The 16,129-nt window shown below is 52.6% G+C and overlaps 1 protein-coding gene across 2 annotated transcripts in view; it reads right to left on the bottom strand.

Moving 5' to 3' along the window:
* The window catches only part of LOC140399018 (rab-like protein 6), a 202,136-nt gene extending 187,651 nt beyond the window's left edge, over positions 1 to 14,485 (bottom strand). The window contains exon 1 of one of the 2 annotated variants that reach the window (XM_072488074.1): positions 14,231 to 14,485. In XM_072488074.1, the coding sequence (XP_072344175.1) occupies positions 14,231 to 14,360 (130 nt within the window). In that variant the 5' untranslated portion in view covers positions 14,361 to 14,485. The remainder of the gene's footprint in view (positions 1 to 14,230) is intronic. The other variant, XM_072488073.1, reaches the window with a different exon arrangement.
* Positions 14,486 to 16,129: the final 1,644 nt, after the last annotated feature.

Here is a 16,129-nt window from a genome sequence, read left to right as displayed (position 1 = left end):
GGCGGGAACCGGGGGAGACGGCGCGGCGGGAACCGGGGGAGACGGCGCGGCGGGAACCGGGGGAGACGGCGCGGACGGAACCGGGGGAGACGGCGCGGCGGGAACCGGGGGAGGCGGCGCGGCGGGAACCGGGGGAGGCGGCGCGGCGGGAACCGGAGGAGGCGGCGCGGCGGGAACCGGGGGAGACGGCGCGGCGGGAACCGGGGGAGACGGCGCGGCGGGAACCGGGGGAGGCGGCGCGGCGGGAACCGGGGGAGACGGCGTGGCGGGAACCGGGGGAGACGGCGCGGCCGGAACCGGAGGAGGCGGCGCGGCGGGAACCGGGGGAGACGGCGCGGCGGGAACCGGGGGAGACGGCGTGGCGGGAACCGGAGGAGGCGGCGCGGCGGGAACCGGAGGAGGCGGCGCGGCGGGAACCGGGGGAGACGGCGCGGCGGGAACCGGGGGAGACGGCGCGGCGGGAACCGGGGGAGACGGCGCGGCGGGAACCGGAGGAGGCGGCGCGGCGGGAACCGGGGGAGACGGCGCGGCGGGAACCGGAGGAGGCGGCGCGGCGGGAACCGGGGGAGACGGCGCGGCGGGAACCGGGGGAGACGGCGCGGCGGGAGCCGGGGGAGACGGCGCGGCGGGAACCGGGGGAGACGGCGCGGCGGGAACCGGGGGAGACGGCGCGGCGGGAACCGGGGGAGACGGAAGGGGAAGGGTATAAGGGAAATGAGCAGTTGAACACCATAGAACACACAGTGCAGAAGGAGGCCATTTGGCCCATCGAGTCTGCACCGACCCCCTTAAGCCGTCACTTCCACCCTAGACCCGTAACCCCTCCTAATCTTTTTGGTCACTAAGGGCAATTGATCATGGCCAATCCACCTAACCTGCACGTCTTTGGACTATGGGAGGAAACCGGAGCACCCGGAGGAAACCCACGCACACACGGGGAGAACGTGCAGACTGCGCAGACAGTGACCCAGTAGGCAATCGAACCTGGGACCCTGGCGCTGTGAAGCCACAGTGCTAACCACTTGTGCTACCGTGCTGTTTCTACCAGGCAGAACACAAGAGAAGATGATGGTCAATAGAGGGAGTTTCTTTTACAACTGTGACATTTCCACTAATTGCTGAGCAATCAAAGCCGGTGTACGAAGTGTTCAAGTAAAGTCCTGTTGATGACCAGACGAAAAAATAGCTGACACAGAAACTGAAAGCCGGTATATAATCCATGGGTCCAGTCGCCTGCAAGATTCTGCAAAATCGTAGTCACCTCCCCAACAAAAAAACACACAAACTGATAAAAGTACACATTTACCCAGTTCCTAATTTAGACAGACCGCAAACTCATTCATCACAACCTGAACTGATGGTTCTGTTACCTGCATCACACAGTCCTGGTGGGGACAGGTCTATCACTGTATAACAATAATCTTTATTATTATTGTCACAAGTAGCCTTACATTCACACTGCAATGAAGTTACCGTGAAATCCCCTAGTCGCCACATTCCGGTGCCTTTTCGGGTACAGAGAGGGAGAATTTAAAATGTCCAAATTATCTAGTTCTTTCGGGGCTTATGGGAGGAAACCGGAGCACCCGGAGGCCACCCAGGCAGACACAGGGAGAAGTGCAGACTCCGCATAGACAATGACCCAAGCGAGGAATCGTACCTGGGACCCTGGAGTTTGTGAAGCAACCGTGCTACGCACTGTGCTACCATGCCACCCACACATACATACGGGGATACAGTACTGGTGGGGATGGTCTGTTACTGTATAACACTGGGGTACAGTACTGGTGGGGATGGGTCTGTCACTGTATAACGCTGGGGTACAGTACTGGTGGGGATGGGTCTGTCACTGTATAACGCTGGGGTACAGTACTGGTGGAGACTGGTCTGTCACTGTATAACACTGGGGTACAGAACTGGTGGGGACAGGTTTGTCACTGTATAACACTGGGGAACAGTACTGATGGGGACGGGTCTGTTACTGTATAACACTGGGGTACAGTATTGGTGGGGATGGGTCTGTCACTGTATAACACTGGGGTACAGTACTGGTGGGGACAGGTCTGTCACTGTATAACACTGGGGTACAGTACTGGTGGGGAGGGGTCTGTCACTATAACACTAGGGTACAGTACTGGTGAGGATGGGTCTGTCACTATAACACTGGGATACAGTACTGTGGGAATGGGTCTGTCACTGTATGACACTGGGGTACAGTACTGGTAGAGACGGGTCTGTCACTGTATAACACTGGGGTACAGAACTGGTGGGGATGGGCCTGTCACTGTATAACACTGGGATACAGTACTGGTGGGAACGGGTCTGTCACTGTATAACACTGGAATACAGTACTCGTGGGGATGGGTCTGTCACTGTATAACACTGGGGTACAGTACTGGTGGAGACGGGTCTGTCACTGTATAACACTAGGGTACAGTACTGGTGGAGACGGGTCTGTCACTGTATAACACTGGGGTACTGTATTGGTGGGGATGGGTCTGTCACTGTATAACACTGGGGTACAGTACTGGTGGGGATGGGTCTGTCACTGTATAACACTGGGATACAGTACAGGTGGGGATGGGTCTGTCACTGTATAACACTGGGGTACAGTACTGGTGGGGATGGGTCTGTCACTGTATAACACTGGGGTACAGTACTGGTGGGGATGGGTCTGTCACTATAACACTGGGGTACAGTACTGGTGGGGACGGGTATGTCATTGTATAACACTGGGATACAGTACTGGTGGGGACAGGTCTGTTACTGGATAACACTGGGGTACAGTATTGGTGGGGATGGGTCTGTCACTGTATAACACTGGGGTACAGTATTGGTGGGGATGGGTCTGTCACTGTATAACACTGGGGGACAGGTCTGTCACTGTATAACACTGGGATACAGTACTGGTGGGGACAGGTCTGTTACTGGATAACACTGGGGTACAGTATTGGTGGGGATGGGTCTGTCACTGTATAACACTGGGGTACAGTATTGGTGGGGATGGGTCTGTCACTGTATAACACTGGGGTACAGTATTGGTGGGGATGGGTCTGTCACTGTATAACACTGGGGGACAGGTCTGTCACTGTATAACACTGGGATACAGTACTGGCGGGGACAGGTCTGTTACTGGATAACACTGGGGTACAGTATTGGTGGGGATGGGTCTGTCACTGTATAACACTGGGGTACAGTATTGGTGGGGATGGGTCTGTCACTGTATAACACTGGGATACATTACTGGTGGGGACTGGTCTGTCACTGTATAACACTGGGGTACAGTACTGGTGGGGATGGGTCTGTCACTGTATAACACTGGGGTACAGTACTGGTGAGGATGGGTCTGTCACTGTATAACACTGGGGTACAGAACTGGTGGGGACAGGTTTGTCACTGTATAACACTGGGGAACAGTACTGATGGGGACGGGTCTGTTACTGTATAACACTGGGGTACAGTATTGGTGGGGATGGGTCTGTCACTGTATAACACTGGGGTACAGTACTGGTGGGGACAGGTCTGTCACTGTATAACACTGGGGTACAGTACTGGTGGGGAGGGGTCTGTCACTATAACACTAGGGTACAGTACTGGTGAGGATGGGTCTGTCACTATAACACTGGGATACAGTACTGTGGGAATGGGTCTGTCACTGTATGACACTGGGGTACAGTACTGGTGGAGACGGGTCTGTCACTGTATAACACTGGGGTACAGAACTGGTGGGGATGGGCCTGTCACTGTATAACACTGGGATACAGTACTGGTGGGAACGGGTCTGTCACTGTATAACACTGGAATACAGTACTCGTGGGGATGGGTCTGTCACTGTATAACACTGGGGTACAGTACTGGTGGAGACGGGTCTGTCACTGTATAACACTAGGGTACAGTACTGGTGGAGACGGGTCTGTCACTGTATAACACTGGGGTACTGTATTGGTGGGGATGGGTCTGTCACTGTATAACACTGGGGTACAGTACTGGTGGGGATGGGTCTGTCACTGTATAACACTGGGATACAGTACTGGTGGGGATGGGTCTGTCACTGTATAACACTGGGGTACAGTACTGGTGGGGATGGGTCTGTCACTGTATAACACTGGGATACAGTACTGGTGGGGATGGGTCTGTCACTATAACACTGGGGTACAGTACTGGTGGGGACGGGTGTGTCACTGTATAACACTGGGATACAGTACTGGTGGGGACAGGTCTGTTACTGGATAACACTGGGGTACAGTATTGGTGGGGATGGGTCTGTCACTGTATAACACTGGGGTACAGTATTGGTGGGGATGGGTCTGTCACTGTATAACACTGGGGGACAGGTCTGTCACTGTATAACACTGGGATACAGTACTGGTGGGGACGGGTCTGTTACTGGATAACACTGGGGTACAGTATTGGTGGGGATGGGTCTGTCACTGTATAACACTGGGGGACAGGTCTGTCACTGTATAACACTGGGGTACAGTACTGGTGGGGACGGGTCTGTTACTGGATAACACTGGGGTACAGTATTGGTGGGGATGGGTCTGTCACTGTATAACACTGGGGTACAGTATTGGTGGGGATGGGTCTGTCACTGTATAACACTGGGGTACAGTATTGGTGGGGATGGGTCTGTCACTGTATAACACTGGGGGACAGGTCTGTCACTGTATAACACTGGGATACAGTACTGGTGGGGACAGGTCTGTTACTGGATAACACTGGGGTACAGTATTGGTGGGGATGGGTCTGTCACTGTATAACACTGGGGTACAGTATTGGTGGGGATTGGTCTGTCACTGTATAACACTGGGATACATTACTGGTGGGGACGGGTCTGTCACTGTATAACACTGGGGTACAGTACTGGTGGGGATGGGTCTGTCACTGTATAACACTGGGGTACAGTACTGGTGAGGATGGGTCTGTCACTGTATAACACTGGGGTACAGTACTGGTGGGGACAGGTCTGTCACTATAACACTGGGATACAGTACTGTGGGAATGGGTCTGTCACTGTATAACACTGGGGTACAGTACTGGTGGGAACGGGTCTGTCACTGTATAACACTGGGATACAGTACTGGTGGGAACAGGTCTGTCACTGTATAACACTGGGGTACAGTACTGGTGGGGATGGGTCTGTCACTGTATAACACTGGGGTACAGTACTGGTGAGGATGGGTCTGTCACTGTATGACGGGCAGCACGGTTGTTAGCACTGTTGCTTCACAGTGCCAAGGTTCCAGGTTCGATTCCCTGCTTGGGTCACTGTCTGTGCGGAGTCTGCACATTCTCCCCGTGTCTGTGTGTGTTTCCTCCGGGTGCTCCGGTTTCCTCCCACAAGTCCCGAAAGATGTGTTTGTTCGGTGAATTGGATATTCTGAATTCTCCCTCTGTGTACCCGAACAGGCGCCGAGTGTGGCGACCAAGGAATTTTCACAGTAACTTCATTACAGTACTGGTGGGGACAGGTCTGTCACTGTATAACACTGGGGTACAGCACTGGTGGGGATGGGTCTGTCACTGTATAACACTGGGGTACAGTATTGGTGGGGATGGGTCTGTCTCTGTATAACACTGGGGTACAGCACTGGTGGGGACAGCTCGGTCACTGTATAACACTGGGATACAGTCCTGGTGGAGACAGGTCTGTCGCTGGATTTTCCACCTCTACAGTCCGGGATATTGTGTCCTATCTCGCTCTTCGAGATGTGTCAGTTGTGCAAGTCCACTCACAGACTGCTGACCAATCCTTTGTGCTGCCAGTCACTGTAAGCTGTACTAACTCAGCAATCAGAGCAAGTGTATTTATTAAATGAATTGCTGCGCATTGGTTGAGGCATGGACTGAAGACAATCTTTAAGATGTGGAATTTGGCACTGGTGAAGAGTCGTATCTGCAATGCAGTAAACTGCAGCCCCCCGACTCCGGATTCACTCCAATACTTAGGGATCGTTCACATATTATGTCGGAGTGTTACTGCCTCGGATTGAGGGACATCAACACAGCTCAGTGTCTGCAGGCAGGCATTGCATCTGAACTTTCTAAATCATTGCTGCTAACTTTTAAAAAATATTATTTCATGGGGCATGACTAACTTGGCTCCTGCTCAATTATCTCTTGAGAAAGAGTTGGTGAATCGCCTTCTTGAACCACTGGAGCCCACCAATATTCCAGTGACAGACCTGTCGCACCAATTCTATACCCCAGTGTTACACAGTGACAGACCCGTCCCCACCAGTACTGTACCCCAGTGTTACATAGAACATAGAACAATACAGCGCAGTACAGGCCCTTCGGCCCACGATGTTGCACCAAAACAAAAGCCATCTAACCTACACTATGCCATTATCATCCATAGGTTTATCCAATAAACTTTTAAATGCCCTCAATGTTGGCGAGTTCACTACTGTAGCAGGTAGGGCATTCCACGGCCTCACTACTCTTTGCGTAAAGAACCTACCTCTGACCTCTGTCCTATATCTATTACCCCTCAGTTTAAAGCTATGTCCCCTCGTGCCAGCCATTTCCATCCGCGGGAGAAGGCTCTCACTGTCCACCCTATCCAACCCCCTGATCATTTTGTATGCCTCTATTAAGTCTCCTCTTAACCTTCTTCTCTCCAACGAAAACAACCTCAAGTCCATCAGCCTTTCCTCATAAGATTTTCCCTCCATACCAGGCAACATCCTGGTAAATTTCCTCTGCACCCGCTCCAAAGCCTCCACGTCCTTCCTATAATGCGGTGACCAGAACTGTACGCAATACTCCAAATGCGGCCGTACCAGAGTTCTGTACAGCTGCAACATGACCTCCCGACTCCGGAACTCAATCCCTCTACCAATAAAGGCCAACACTCCATAGGCCTTCTTCACAACCCTATCAACCTGGGTGGCAACTTTCAGGGATCTATGTACATGGACACCTAGATCCCTCTGCTCATCCACACTTCCAAGAACTTTACCATTAGCCAAATATTCCGCATTCCTGTTATTCCTTCCAAAGTGAATCACCTCACACTTCTCTACATTAAACTCCATTTGCCACCTCTCAGCCCAGCTCTGCAGCTTATCTATATCCCTCTGTAACCTGCTACATCCTTCCACACTATCGACAACACCACCGACTTTAGTATCATCTGCAAATTTACTCACCCACCCTTCTGCGCCTTCCTCTAGGTCATTGATAAAAATGACAAATAGCAACGGCCCCAGAACAGATCCTTGTGGTACTCCACTTGTGACTGTACTCCATTCTGAACATTTCCCATCAACCACCACCCTCTGTCTTCTTTCAGCTAGCCAATTTCTGATCCACATCTCTAAATCACCCTCAATCCCCAGCCTCCGTATTTTCTGCAATAGCCTACCGTGGGGAACCTTATCAAACGCTTTGCTGAAATCCATATACACCACATCAACTGCTCTACCCTCATCTACCTGTTCAGTCACCTTCTCAAAGAACTCAATAAGGTTTGTGAGGCATGACCTACCCTTCACAAAGCCATGCTGACTATCCCTGATCATATTATTCCTATCTAGATGATTATAAATCTTGTCTCTTATAATCCCCTCCAAGACTTTACCCACTAGAGACGTGAGGCTCACCGGTCTATAGTTGCCGGGGTTGTCTCTGCTCCCCTTTTTGAACAAAGGGACCACATTTGCTGTCCTCCAGTCCTCTGGCAATATTCCTGTAGCCAATGATGACATAAAAATCAAAGCCAAAGGTCCAGCAATCTCTTCCCTGGCCTCCCAGAGAATCCTAGGATAAATCCCATCAGGTCCCAGGGACTTATCTATTTTCAGCCTGTCCAGAATTGCCAACACCTCTTCCCTACGTACCTCAATGCCATCTATTCTATTAGCCTGGGGCTCAGCATTCTCCTCCACAACATTATCTTTTTCCTGAGTGAATACTGACGAAAAATATTCATTTAGTATCTCGCCTATCTCTTCAGACTCCACACACAATTTCCCATCCCTGTCCTTGACTGGTCCTACTCTTTCCCTAGTCATTCGCTTATTCCTGACATACCTATAGAAAGCTTTTGGGTTTTCCTTGATCCTTCCTGCCAAATACTTCCCATGTCCCCTCCTTGCTCGTCTTAGCTCTCTCTTTAGATCCTTCCTCGCTACCTTGTAACTATCCATCGCCCCAACTGAAACTTCACACCTCATCTTCACATAGGCCTCCTTCTTCCTCTTAACAAGAGATTCCACTTCCTTGGTAAACCACGGTTCCCTCGCTCGACGCCTTCCTCCCTGCCTGACCGGTACATACTTATCAAGAACACGCAGTAGCTGATCCTTGAACAAGCCCCACTTATCCAGTGTGCCCAACACTTGCAGCCTACTTCTCCACCTTATCCCCCCCAAGTCACGTCTAATGGCATCATAATTGCCCTTCCCCCAGCTATCACTCTTGCCCTGCGGTGTATACTTATCCCTTTCCATCATTAACGTAAACGTCACCGAATTGTGGTCACTGTCCCCAAAGTGCTCTCCTACCTCCAAATCCAACACCTGGCCTGGTTCATTACCCAAAACCAAATCCAACGTGGCCTCGCCTCTTGTTGGCCTGTCAACATATTGTTTCAGGAAACCCTCCTGCACACACTGTACAAAAAACGACCCATCTATTGTACTCGAACTATATCTTTTCCAGTCAATATTTGGAAAGTTAAAGTCTCCCATAATAACTACCCTGTTACTTTCGCTCATATCCAGAATCATCTTCGCCATCCTTTCCTCTACATCCCTAGAACTATTAGGAGGCCTATAAAAAACTCCCAACAGGGTGACCTCTCCTTTCCTGTTTCTAACTTCAGCCCATACTACCTCGGAAGAAGAGTCCCCATCTAGCATCCTCTCCGCCACCGTAATACTGCTCTTGACTAGCAGCGCCACACCTCCCCCTCTTTTGCCTCCTTCTCTGAGCTTACTAAAACACCTAAACCCCGGAACCTGCAACATCCATTCCTGTCCCTGCTCTATCCATGTCTCCGAAATGGCCACAACATCGAAGTCCCAGGTACCAACCCATGCTGCCAGTTCCCCTACCTTCTTTCATATACTCCTGGCATTGAAGTAGACACACTTCAAACCACCTACCTGAACACTGGCCCCCTCCTGCGACGTCAAATCTGTGCTCCTGACCTCTATACTCTCATTCTCCCTTACCCTAAAACTACAATCCAGGTTCCCATGCCCCTGCTGCATTAGTTTAAACCCCCCCAAAGAGCACTAACAAATCTCCCCCCCAGGATATTTGTGCCCCTCAGGTTCAGATGTAGACCATCCTGTCTGTAGAGGTCCCACCTTCCCCAGAAAGAGCCCCAGTTATCCAGAAATCTGAATCCCTCCCGCCTGCACCATCCCTGTAGCCACGTGTTTAAATGCTCTCTCTCCCTATTCCTCATCTCACTATCACGTGGCACGGGCAACAACCCAGAGATAACAACTCTGTTTGTTCTAGTTCTGAGCTTCCATCCTAGCTCCCTGAAAGCCTGCCTGACATCCTTGTCCCTTTTCCTACCTATGTCGTTAGTGCCAATGTGGACCACGACTTGGGGCTGCTCCCCCTCCCCCCTAAGGACCCGGAAAACACGATCCGAGACATCACGTACCCTTGCACCTGGGAGGCAACATACCAAACGTGAGTCTCTCACGCTCCCACAAAATCTCCTATCTGTGCCCCTGACTATAGAGTCCCCAATTACTAATGCTCTGCTCCTCTCCCCCCTTCCCTTCTGAGCAACAGGGACAGACTCCGCGCCAGAGGCGCGTACCCCATGGCTTACCCCTGGTAAGTCCCCCCCCCCCACAAGTATCCAAAGCGGTATACTTGTTTCTCAGGGGAACGACCGCAGGGGATCCCTGCACTGACTGCTTTTTCCCAGTCCCTCTTACAGTTACCCACCTATCTCCAATCTTTGGTGTAACTAATTCCCTGAAGCTGCTATCTATGACCCCTTCTGCCTCCCGAATGATCCGAAGTTCTTCCAACTCCAGCTCCAGTTCCTTAACTCGGTCTTGGAGGAGCTGGAGATGGCAGCACTTCCTGCAGGTAAAATCAGTGACAGACCTATCCGCACCAGTTCAGTACCCCAGTGTTATAGTGACCGACCCATCCCCACCAGTACTGTTCCCCAGTGTTACACAGTGACAGATCCGTCCCCCCCAGTACCGTATCCCAGTGTTACACAGTGACAGAACCGTCCCCACCAGTACTGTACCCCAGTGTTACACAGTGACAGACCCGTCCCCACCAGTACTGTACCCCAGTGTTTGTACAGTGAGACCCGTCCCCAACAGTACTGTACCCCAGTGTTATACAGTGACAGACCCGTCCCCACCAGTACTGTACCCCAGTGTTATACAGTGACAGACCCGTCCCCACCAGTACTGTACCCCAGTGTTATACAGTGACAGACCTATCCGCACCAGTTCAGTACCCCAGTGTTATAGTGACCGACCCATCCACATCAGTACTGTACACCAGTGTTATACAGTGACAGACCTGTCCCCACCAGTACTGTACCCCAGTGTTATACAGTGGCAGACCTGTCCCCACCAGTACTGTACCCCAGTGTTATACAGTGACAGACCCGTCCCCACCAGTACTGTACCCGTGTTATACAGTGACAGACACATCCCCACCAGTACTGTTCCCCAGTGTTACACAGTGACAGACCCGTCCCCACCAGTACTGTACCCCAGTGTTACACAGTGATAGATCCGTCCCCATAGTACTGTACCTCAGTGTTATTGTGACAGACCCAGCCCCATCAGCACTGTACACCAGTGTTATACAGTGACAGACCCGTCCCCACCAGTACTGTACCCCAGTGTTAAACAGTGACAGACCTGTCCCCACCAGTACTGTACCCCAGTGTTATACAGAGACAGACCTGTTCCCACCAGTACTGTACCCGTGTTATACAGTAACAGACCTGTACCCAACAACAGCCTGCATTTATGTAGCATCTTTGAAAAAATACAAGATTCATGGTGCTTCAGTGGAGGATTTTCTTCTAAATTTGACACGAAGCCATGGAAAGTTATGTTGGGTGAGATGAGCAAAAGCTTAGTCAAAGAGGCAATCTTGAAGGGTGGTTTTGGAGGAGGAGAGCAAGGTAGGGAGGGGAGCGAGAGAATTTCAGAGCAGCGGCGCAGTTACAATTAAGAATTGGGGAAGTGCAGGCATTGTCATAGATTTCATAGAATTTACAGTGCAGAAGGAGGCCATTCGGCCCATCGAGTCTGCACCGGCTCTTGGAAAGAGCACCCTACCCAAGGTCAACACCTCCACCCTCTCCCAGTAACCCCACCCAACATTAAGGGCAATTTATCATGGCCAATCCACCTAACCTGCACATCTTTGGACTGCGGGAGGAAACCGGAGCACCCGGAGGGAACCCACGCACACACGGGGCGGATATGCAGACTCCGCACAGACTGCGGCCCAAGCCGGAATCGAACCTGGGACCCTGGAGCTGTGAAGCAGTTGTGCTACCCACAATGCTACCATGCTGCCCTTGTGGAGGGTTGGAGGAGATTCCAGAGATCGGGAGGCAGCAAGTCCAAGGAAGGTTTTAAAACAAGGTTGAGAATTTTAAAACCGAGATGTTGCTTAACTGGGAGTGAATGTAGGTCAGCGAGAACAGGAAAGGTGAGAGGATAAGGACTTGCTGGGAGTAAGGCCATGGGTAGCAGAGGTTTGGGTGTTTACAGGGGTTGACCAGGAGCGTGATGGAATGGTCAAGCCTGCAGATAGAAAAAGAATGAATGAGGGTTTGAGCAATGGTTGGCCTGAGACAGGGGAGAGTTGGTGATGCTATGGAAAGGTGCAAATAGGCTAGATCGTCTTTATGGATATGTGGACAGGAGCTCATCTTGGAATCAATTGTGACATTAAGGTTGTGTGAGCAGTCTGTTTCAGGCTCAGACGGTTGCTGGGGAAATTAGGCAGTTGGTCATATCTTCTCAGAATTTAACAGGATGAAACTTCTCCTCATGCATGACAATGTCAGACAGACAGTGAAGACAATTCCGGGACAATCGATGGGTCGAAAGAGGTAAAGGCGCGAGGCAGCCATCAATGTTCAGGTGAAAAATAACACATCTTCAAATGATCTCACTGAGAGGCAAGATACAGATAAGAAACAGGTGGCCAACAACAGTTCATTGGGGACACCAAACATTACCATGTGGTAGAGGAGGGGGACGGCACTGTAAGGATTCTCCGGGTATGATTGGATAAGAATGGAATCAGGTCAGCACAGTGCTACCCAGCTAGACGACATTGGAGGGGCATTGGAGGAGGAGGAGGATGCTGTGGTCAAAGGCAGTCGGCAGGTTGAGGAGGAAGATTTATCTCTGTCAGTCACACAGGGTGTCATTGGCACGGTAGCACCGTGGTCAGCACTGATGCTTCTCAGCGCCAGGGTCCCAGGTTCGTTTCCCGGCTTGGGTCACTGTCTGTGTGGAGTCTGCACGTTCTCCCCGTGTCTGCGTGGGTTTCCTCCGGGTGCTCCGGTTTCCTCCCACAAGTCCCAAAAGATGTGCTGTTAGGTAATTTGGACATTCTGAATTCTCCCTCTGTGTACCTGAACAGGCGCCGGAATGTGGCGACTAGGGGCTTTTCACAGTAACTTCATTGCAGTGTTAATGTATGCCTACTTGTGACAATAAAAGGTTATTATTACTACTAATGTGTAGTCACCTCTCAATTCCATAGACTCTCTACAGTGCAGCAGGAGGTCATTCAACCCATCGAGTCGGCATCGACCCTCTGAAAGAGCAGCCTACCTGGGTCTACTCCTCCACCCTATCCCTGTAACCCACCTAATCTTTGAACACTAAGGGACAACTTAGAATGACCAATTCGCCTAACCTCCACATCGATGGACTGTGGGAGGAAACTGGAGCATCCGGAGGAACGCAGACACGGGCAGAATGTGCAAACTCCACACAGTCACCCAAGGGTGGAATTGAACCCGGGTCCCTGGCGCTGTCAGGCAGCAGTGTTAACCACTGTGCCACCTCTGTGCCCAATTTTCCAGGAACTCCAATGTTTGAATCCTTGCTGTCAGGTCCCTACCTTGCCACAGTAGCACAACGATTCTCATCAGTCTCATACTGTTGCCAGGCAGAGGAACGGAGTCAGTGGTCCCCAGCTGTCATACTTTGTCCAAACCACACTGTTCCTTTCTCCCAAATCCCTTTCCCCTTGACCCGATCACCCTTGCCCCTGCCCATCACAGTCCCATCACCTTCGCCCTTAGTCCCCATCATCCTAACCCTCAGCCCCCATCGCCCTTGCCCCATCACTATTACCCTCTGCCTCCATCACCCTTGCCCCCTGCCCCATCACCTTTGCCCTCAGCCTCCATCACCTTTGCCCTCTGCCCCATCACCCTTGCTCTCAGCCCCCATCACCCTTGCCCTCTGCCCATCACCCTTGCCCTCTGCCCATCACCCTTGCCCTCTGCCCATCACCTTTGCCCTCTGCCCCATCACCCTTGCCCTCTGCCCCATCACCCCTGCCCTCTGCCACTCACCCTTCCCCTCTGCCCCATCACCCTTGCTCTTTGCCCCTCACCCGCGCCCTCTGCCCCATCGCCTTTGCCCTCTGCCCCATCACCCTTGCCCTCTGCCCATAACCCTTGACCTCTGCCCCATCACCCTTGTTCTCAGCCCCATCGCCCTTGCTCTTTGCCCCTCACCCTTGCCCTCTGCCCCATCACCCTCTGCCCCATCACCCTTGCCCTCTTCCCCATCACCTTGCCCTCTGCCCCATCACCCTTGCCCTCTGCCCCATCACCCTTGCTCTCAGCCTCCATCACCCTTGCCCTCTTCCCCATCACCCTTGCCCTCTGCCCCATCGCCCTTGCCCTCTGCCCCATCACCCTTGCCCTCTGCCCCATCACCCTTGCCCTCTGCCCCATCACCCTTGCTCTCAGCCTCCATCACCCTTGCCCTCTTCCCCATCACCTTGCCCTCTGCCCCATCACCCTTGCTCTCAGCCTCCATCACCCTTGCCCTCTTCCCCATCACCTTGCCCTCTTCCCCATCACCTTGCCCTCTGCCCCATCACCCTTGCTCTCAGCCTCCATCACCCTTGCCCTCTGCCCCATCACCCTTGCCCTCTTCCCCATCACCCTTGCCCTCTGCCCCATCACCCTTGCTCTCAGCCTCCAACACCCTTGCCCCCCGGTTATACTCACTGTTGTACTGCACTCCCTTGGCGAATCGCCGCTGCAGGCTCTGGTTCATGCTCTGGAGCCCAGCCGGGATGATCTTCTCCCTGCCCGGGACCTGCTCCGTGCCCACCAGCTTCTTCAATGCCGAAAACATGTCGCCACAGGGAGCGGGCTCGACTCAGGAGCCGGGGACAGGGCGAGCAAGCGGCCAAAACATCAACCCGGTAGGGCCCGGCTCCGTGGGCGGCGAGAGAACCGCGCCTGCGCCTCCCAGTTCCCACTCACTGCGCCTGCGCCGACTATTGTCTGTGCCTGAACCGACTGCTACCCCTCATTGCTCCTGCGCCGACTGCTGCCTCTCACTGCGCCGGCGTCGGCTGCTGTCTCTCGTTGCGCATGCGCCGGCTGCTGCCGCCCACCGCGCCTGCTCCGACAACTGCCGCTCACCGCGCCTGCGCCGACTGCTGTCTCTCACCGCGCGTGCGCCGCCCGCTGACATAAATTCTTCAATTGGGCCTCAAAATTGGATTTCACGTGCACTGAGTTACAGTGAAAAGTACTGTTCGACAGATAGTACAGACAGATCATTCCATACATGAAAAAACACACAATGTAAGACTTGTGCTTAGAGAACTTCACTCAACAGAACAGAGGGAGCTTTACTCTGTATCTAACCCCGTGCTGAACCTGTCCTGGGAGTGTTTGATGGGGACAGTGTAGAGGGAGCTTTACTCTGTATCTAACCCCGTGCTGTTCCTGTCCTGGGAGTGTTCGATGGGGACAGTGTAGAGGGAGCTTTACTCTGTATCTAACCGCGTGCTGTACCTGTCCTGGGAGTGTTTGATGGGGACAGTGTAGAGAGAGCTTTACTCTGTATCTAACTCTGTGCTGTACCTGTCCTGGGAGTGTTTGATCGGGACAGTGTAGAGGGAGCTTTACTCTGTATCTAACTCCGTGCTGTACCTGTCCTGGGAGTGTTTGATGGGGGCAGTGTAGAGGGAGCTTTACTCTGTATCTGACCCTGTGCTGTACCTGTCCTGGGAGTGTTTGATCGGGACAGTGTAGAGGGAGCTTTACTCTGTATCTAACTCCGTGCTGTACCTGTCCTGGGAGTGTTTGATGGGGGCAGTGTAGAGGGAGCTTTACTCTGTATCTGACCCTGTGCTGTACCTGTCCTGGGAGTGTTTGATGGGGACAGTGTAGAGGGAGCTTTACTCTGTATCTAACTCCGTGCTGTACCTGTCCTGGGAGTGTTTGATGGGGCAGTGTAGAGGGAGCTTTACTCTGTATCTAACCGCGTGCTGTACCTGTCCTGGGAGTGTTTGATGGGGGCTGTGTAGAGGGAGCTTTACTCTGTATCTGACCCTGTGCTGTACCTGTCCTGGGAGTGTTTGATGGGGACAGTGTAGAGGGAGCTTTACTCTGTATCTAACTCCATGCTGTACCTGTCCTGGGAGTGTTTGATGGGGACTGTGTAGAGGGAGCTTTACTCTGTATCTGACCCTGTGCTGTACCTGTCCTGGGAGTGTTTGATGGGGACAGTGTAGAGGGAGCTTTACTCTGTATCTAACTCCGTGCTGTACCTGTCCTGGGAGTGTTTGATGGGGACTGTGTAGAGGGAGCTTTACTCTGTATCTGACCCTGTGCTGTACCTGTCCTGGGAGTGTTTGATGGGGACAGTGTAGAGGGAGCTTTACTCTGTATCTAACTCCGTGCTGTACCTGTCCTGGGAGTGTTTGATGGGGACTGTGTAGAGGGAGCTTTACTCTGTATCTGACCCTGTGCTGTACCTGTCCTGGGAGTGTTTGATGGGGACAGTGTAGAGGGAGCTTTACTCTGTATCTAACCCCGTGCTGTACCTGTCCTGGGAGTGTTTGATGGGGACAGTGTAGAGGGAGCTTTACTCTGTATCTAACCCCGTGC

The sequence above is a fragment of the Scyliorhinus torazame genome, chromosome 22 (genome assembly GCF_047496885.1).
Source record: "Scyliorhinus torazame isolate Kashiwa2021f chromosome 22, sScyTor2.1, whole genome shotgun sequence".
In the NCBI taxonomy this organism is placed as follows: domain Eukaryota; kingdom Metazoa; phylum Chordata; class Chondrichthyes; order Carcharhiniformes; family Scyliorhinidae; genus Scyliorhinus; species Scyliorhinus torazame.
The sequence above is the reverse complement of the archived record's forward strand: the minus strand, read 5'-3'. Positions and strand labels throughout refer to the sequence as shown.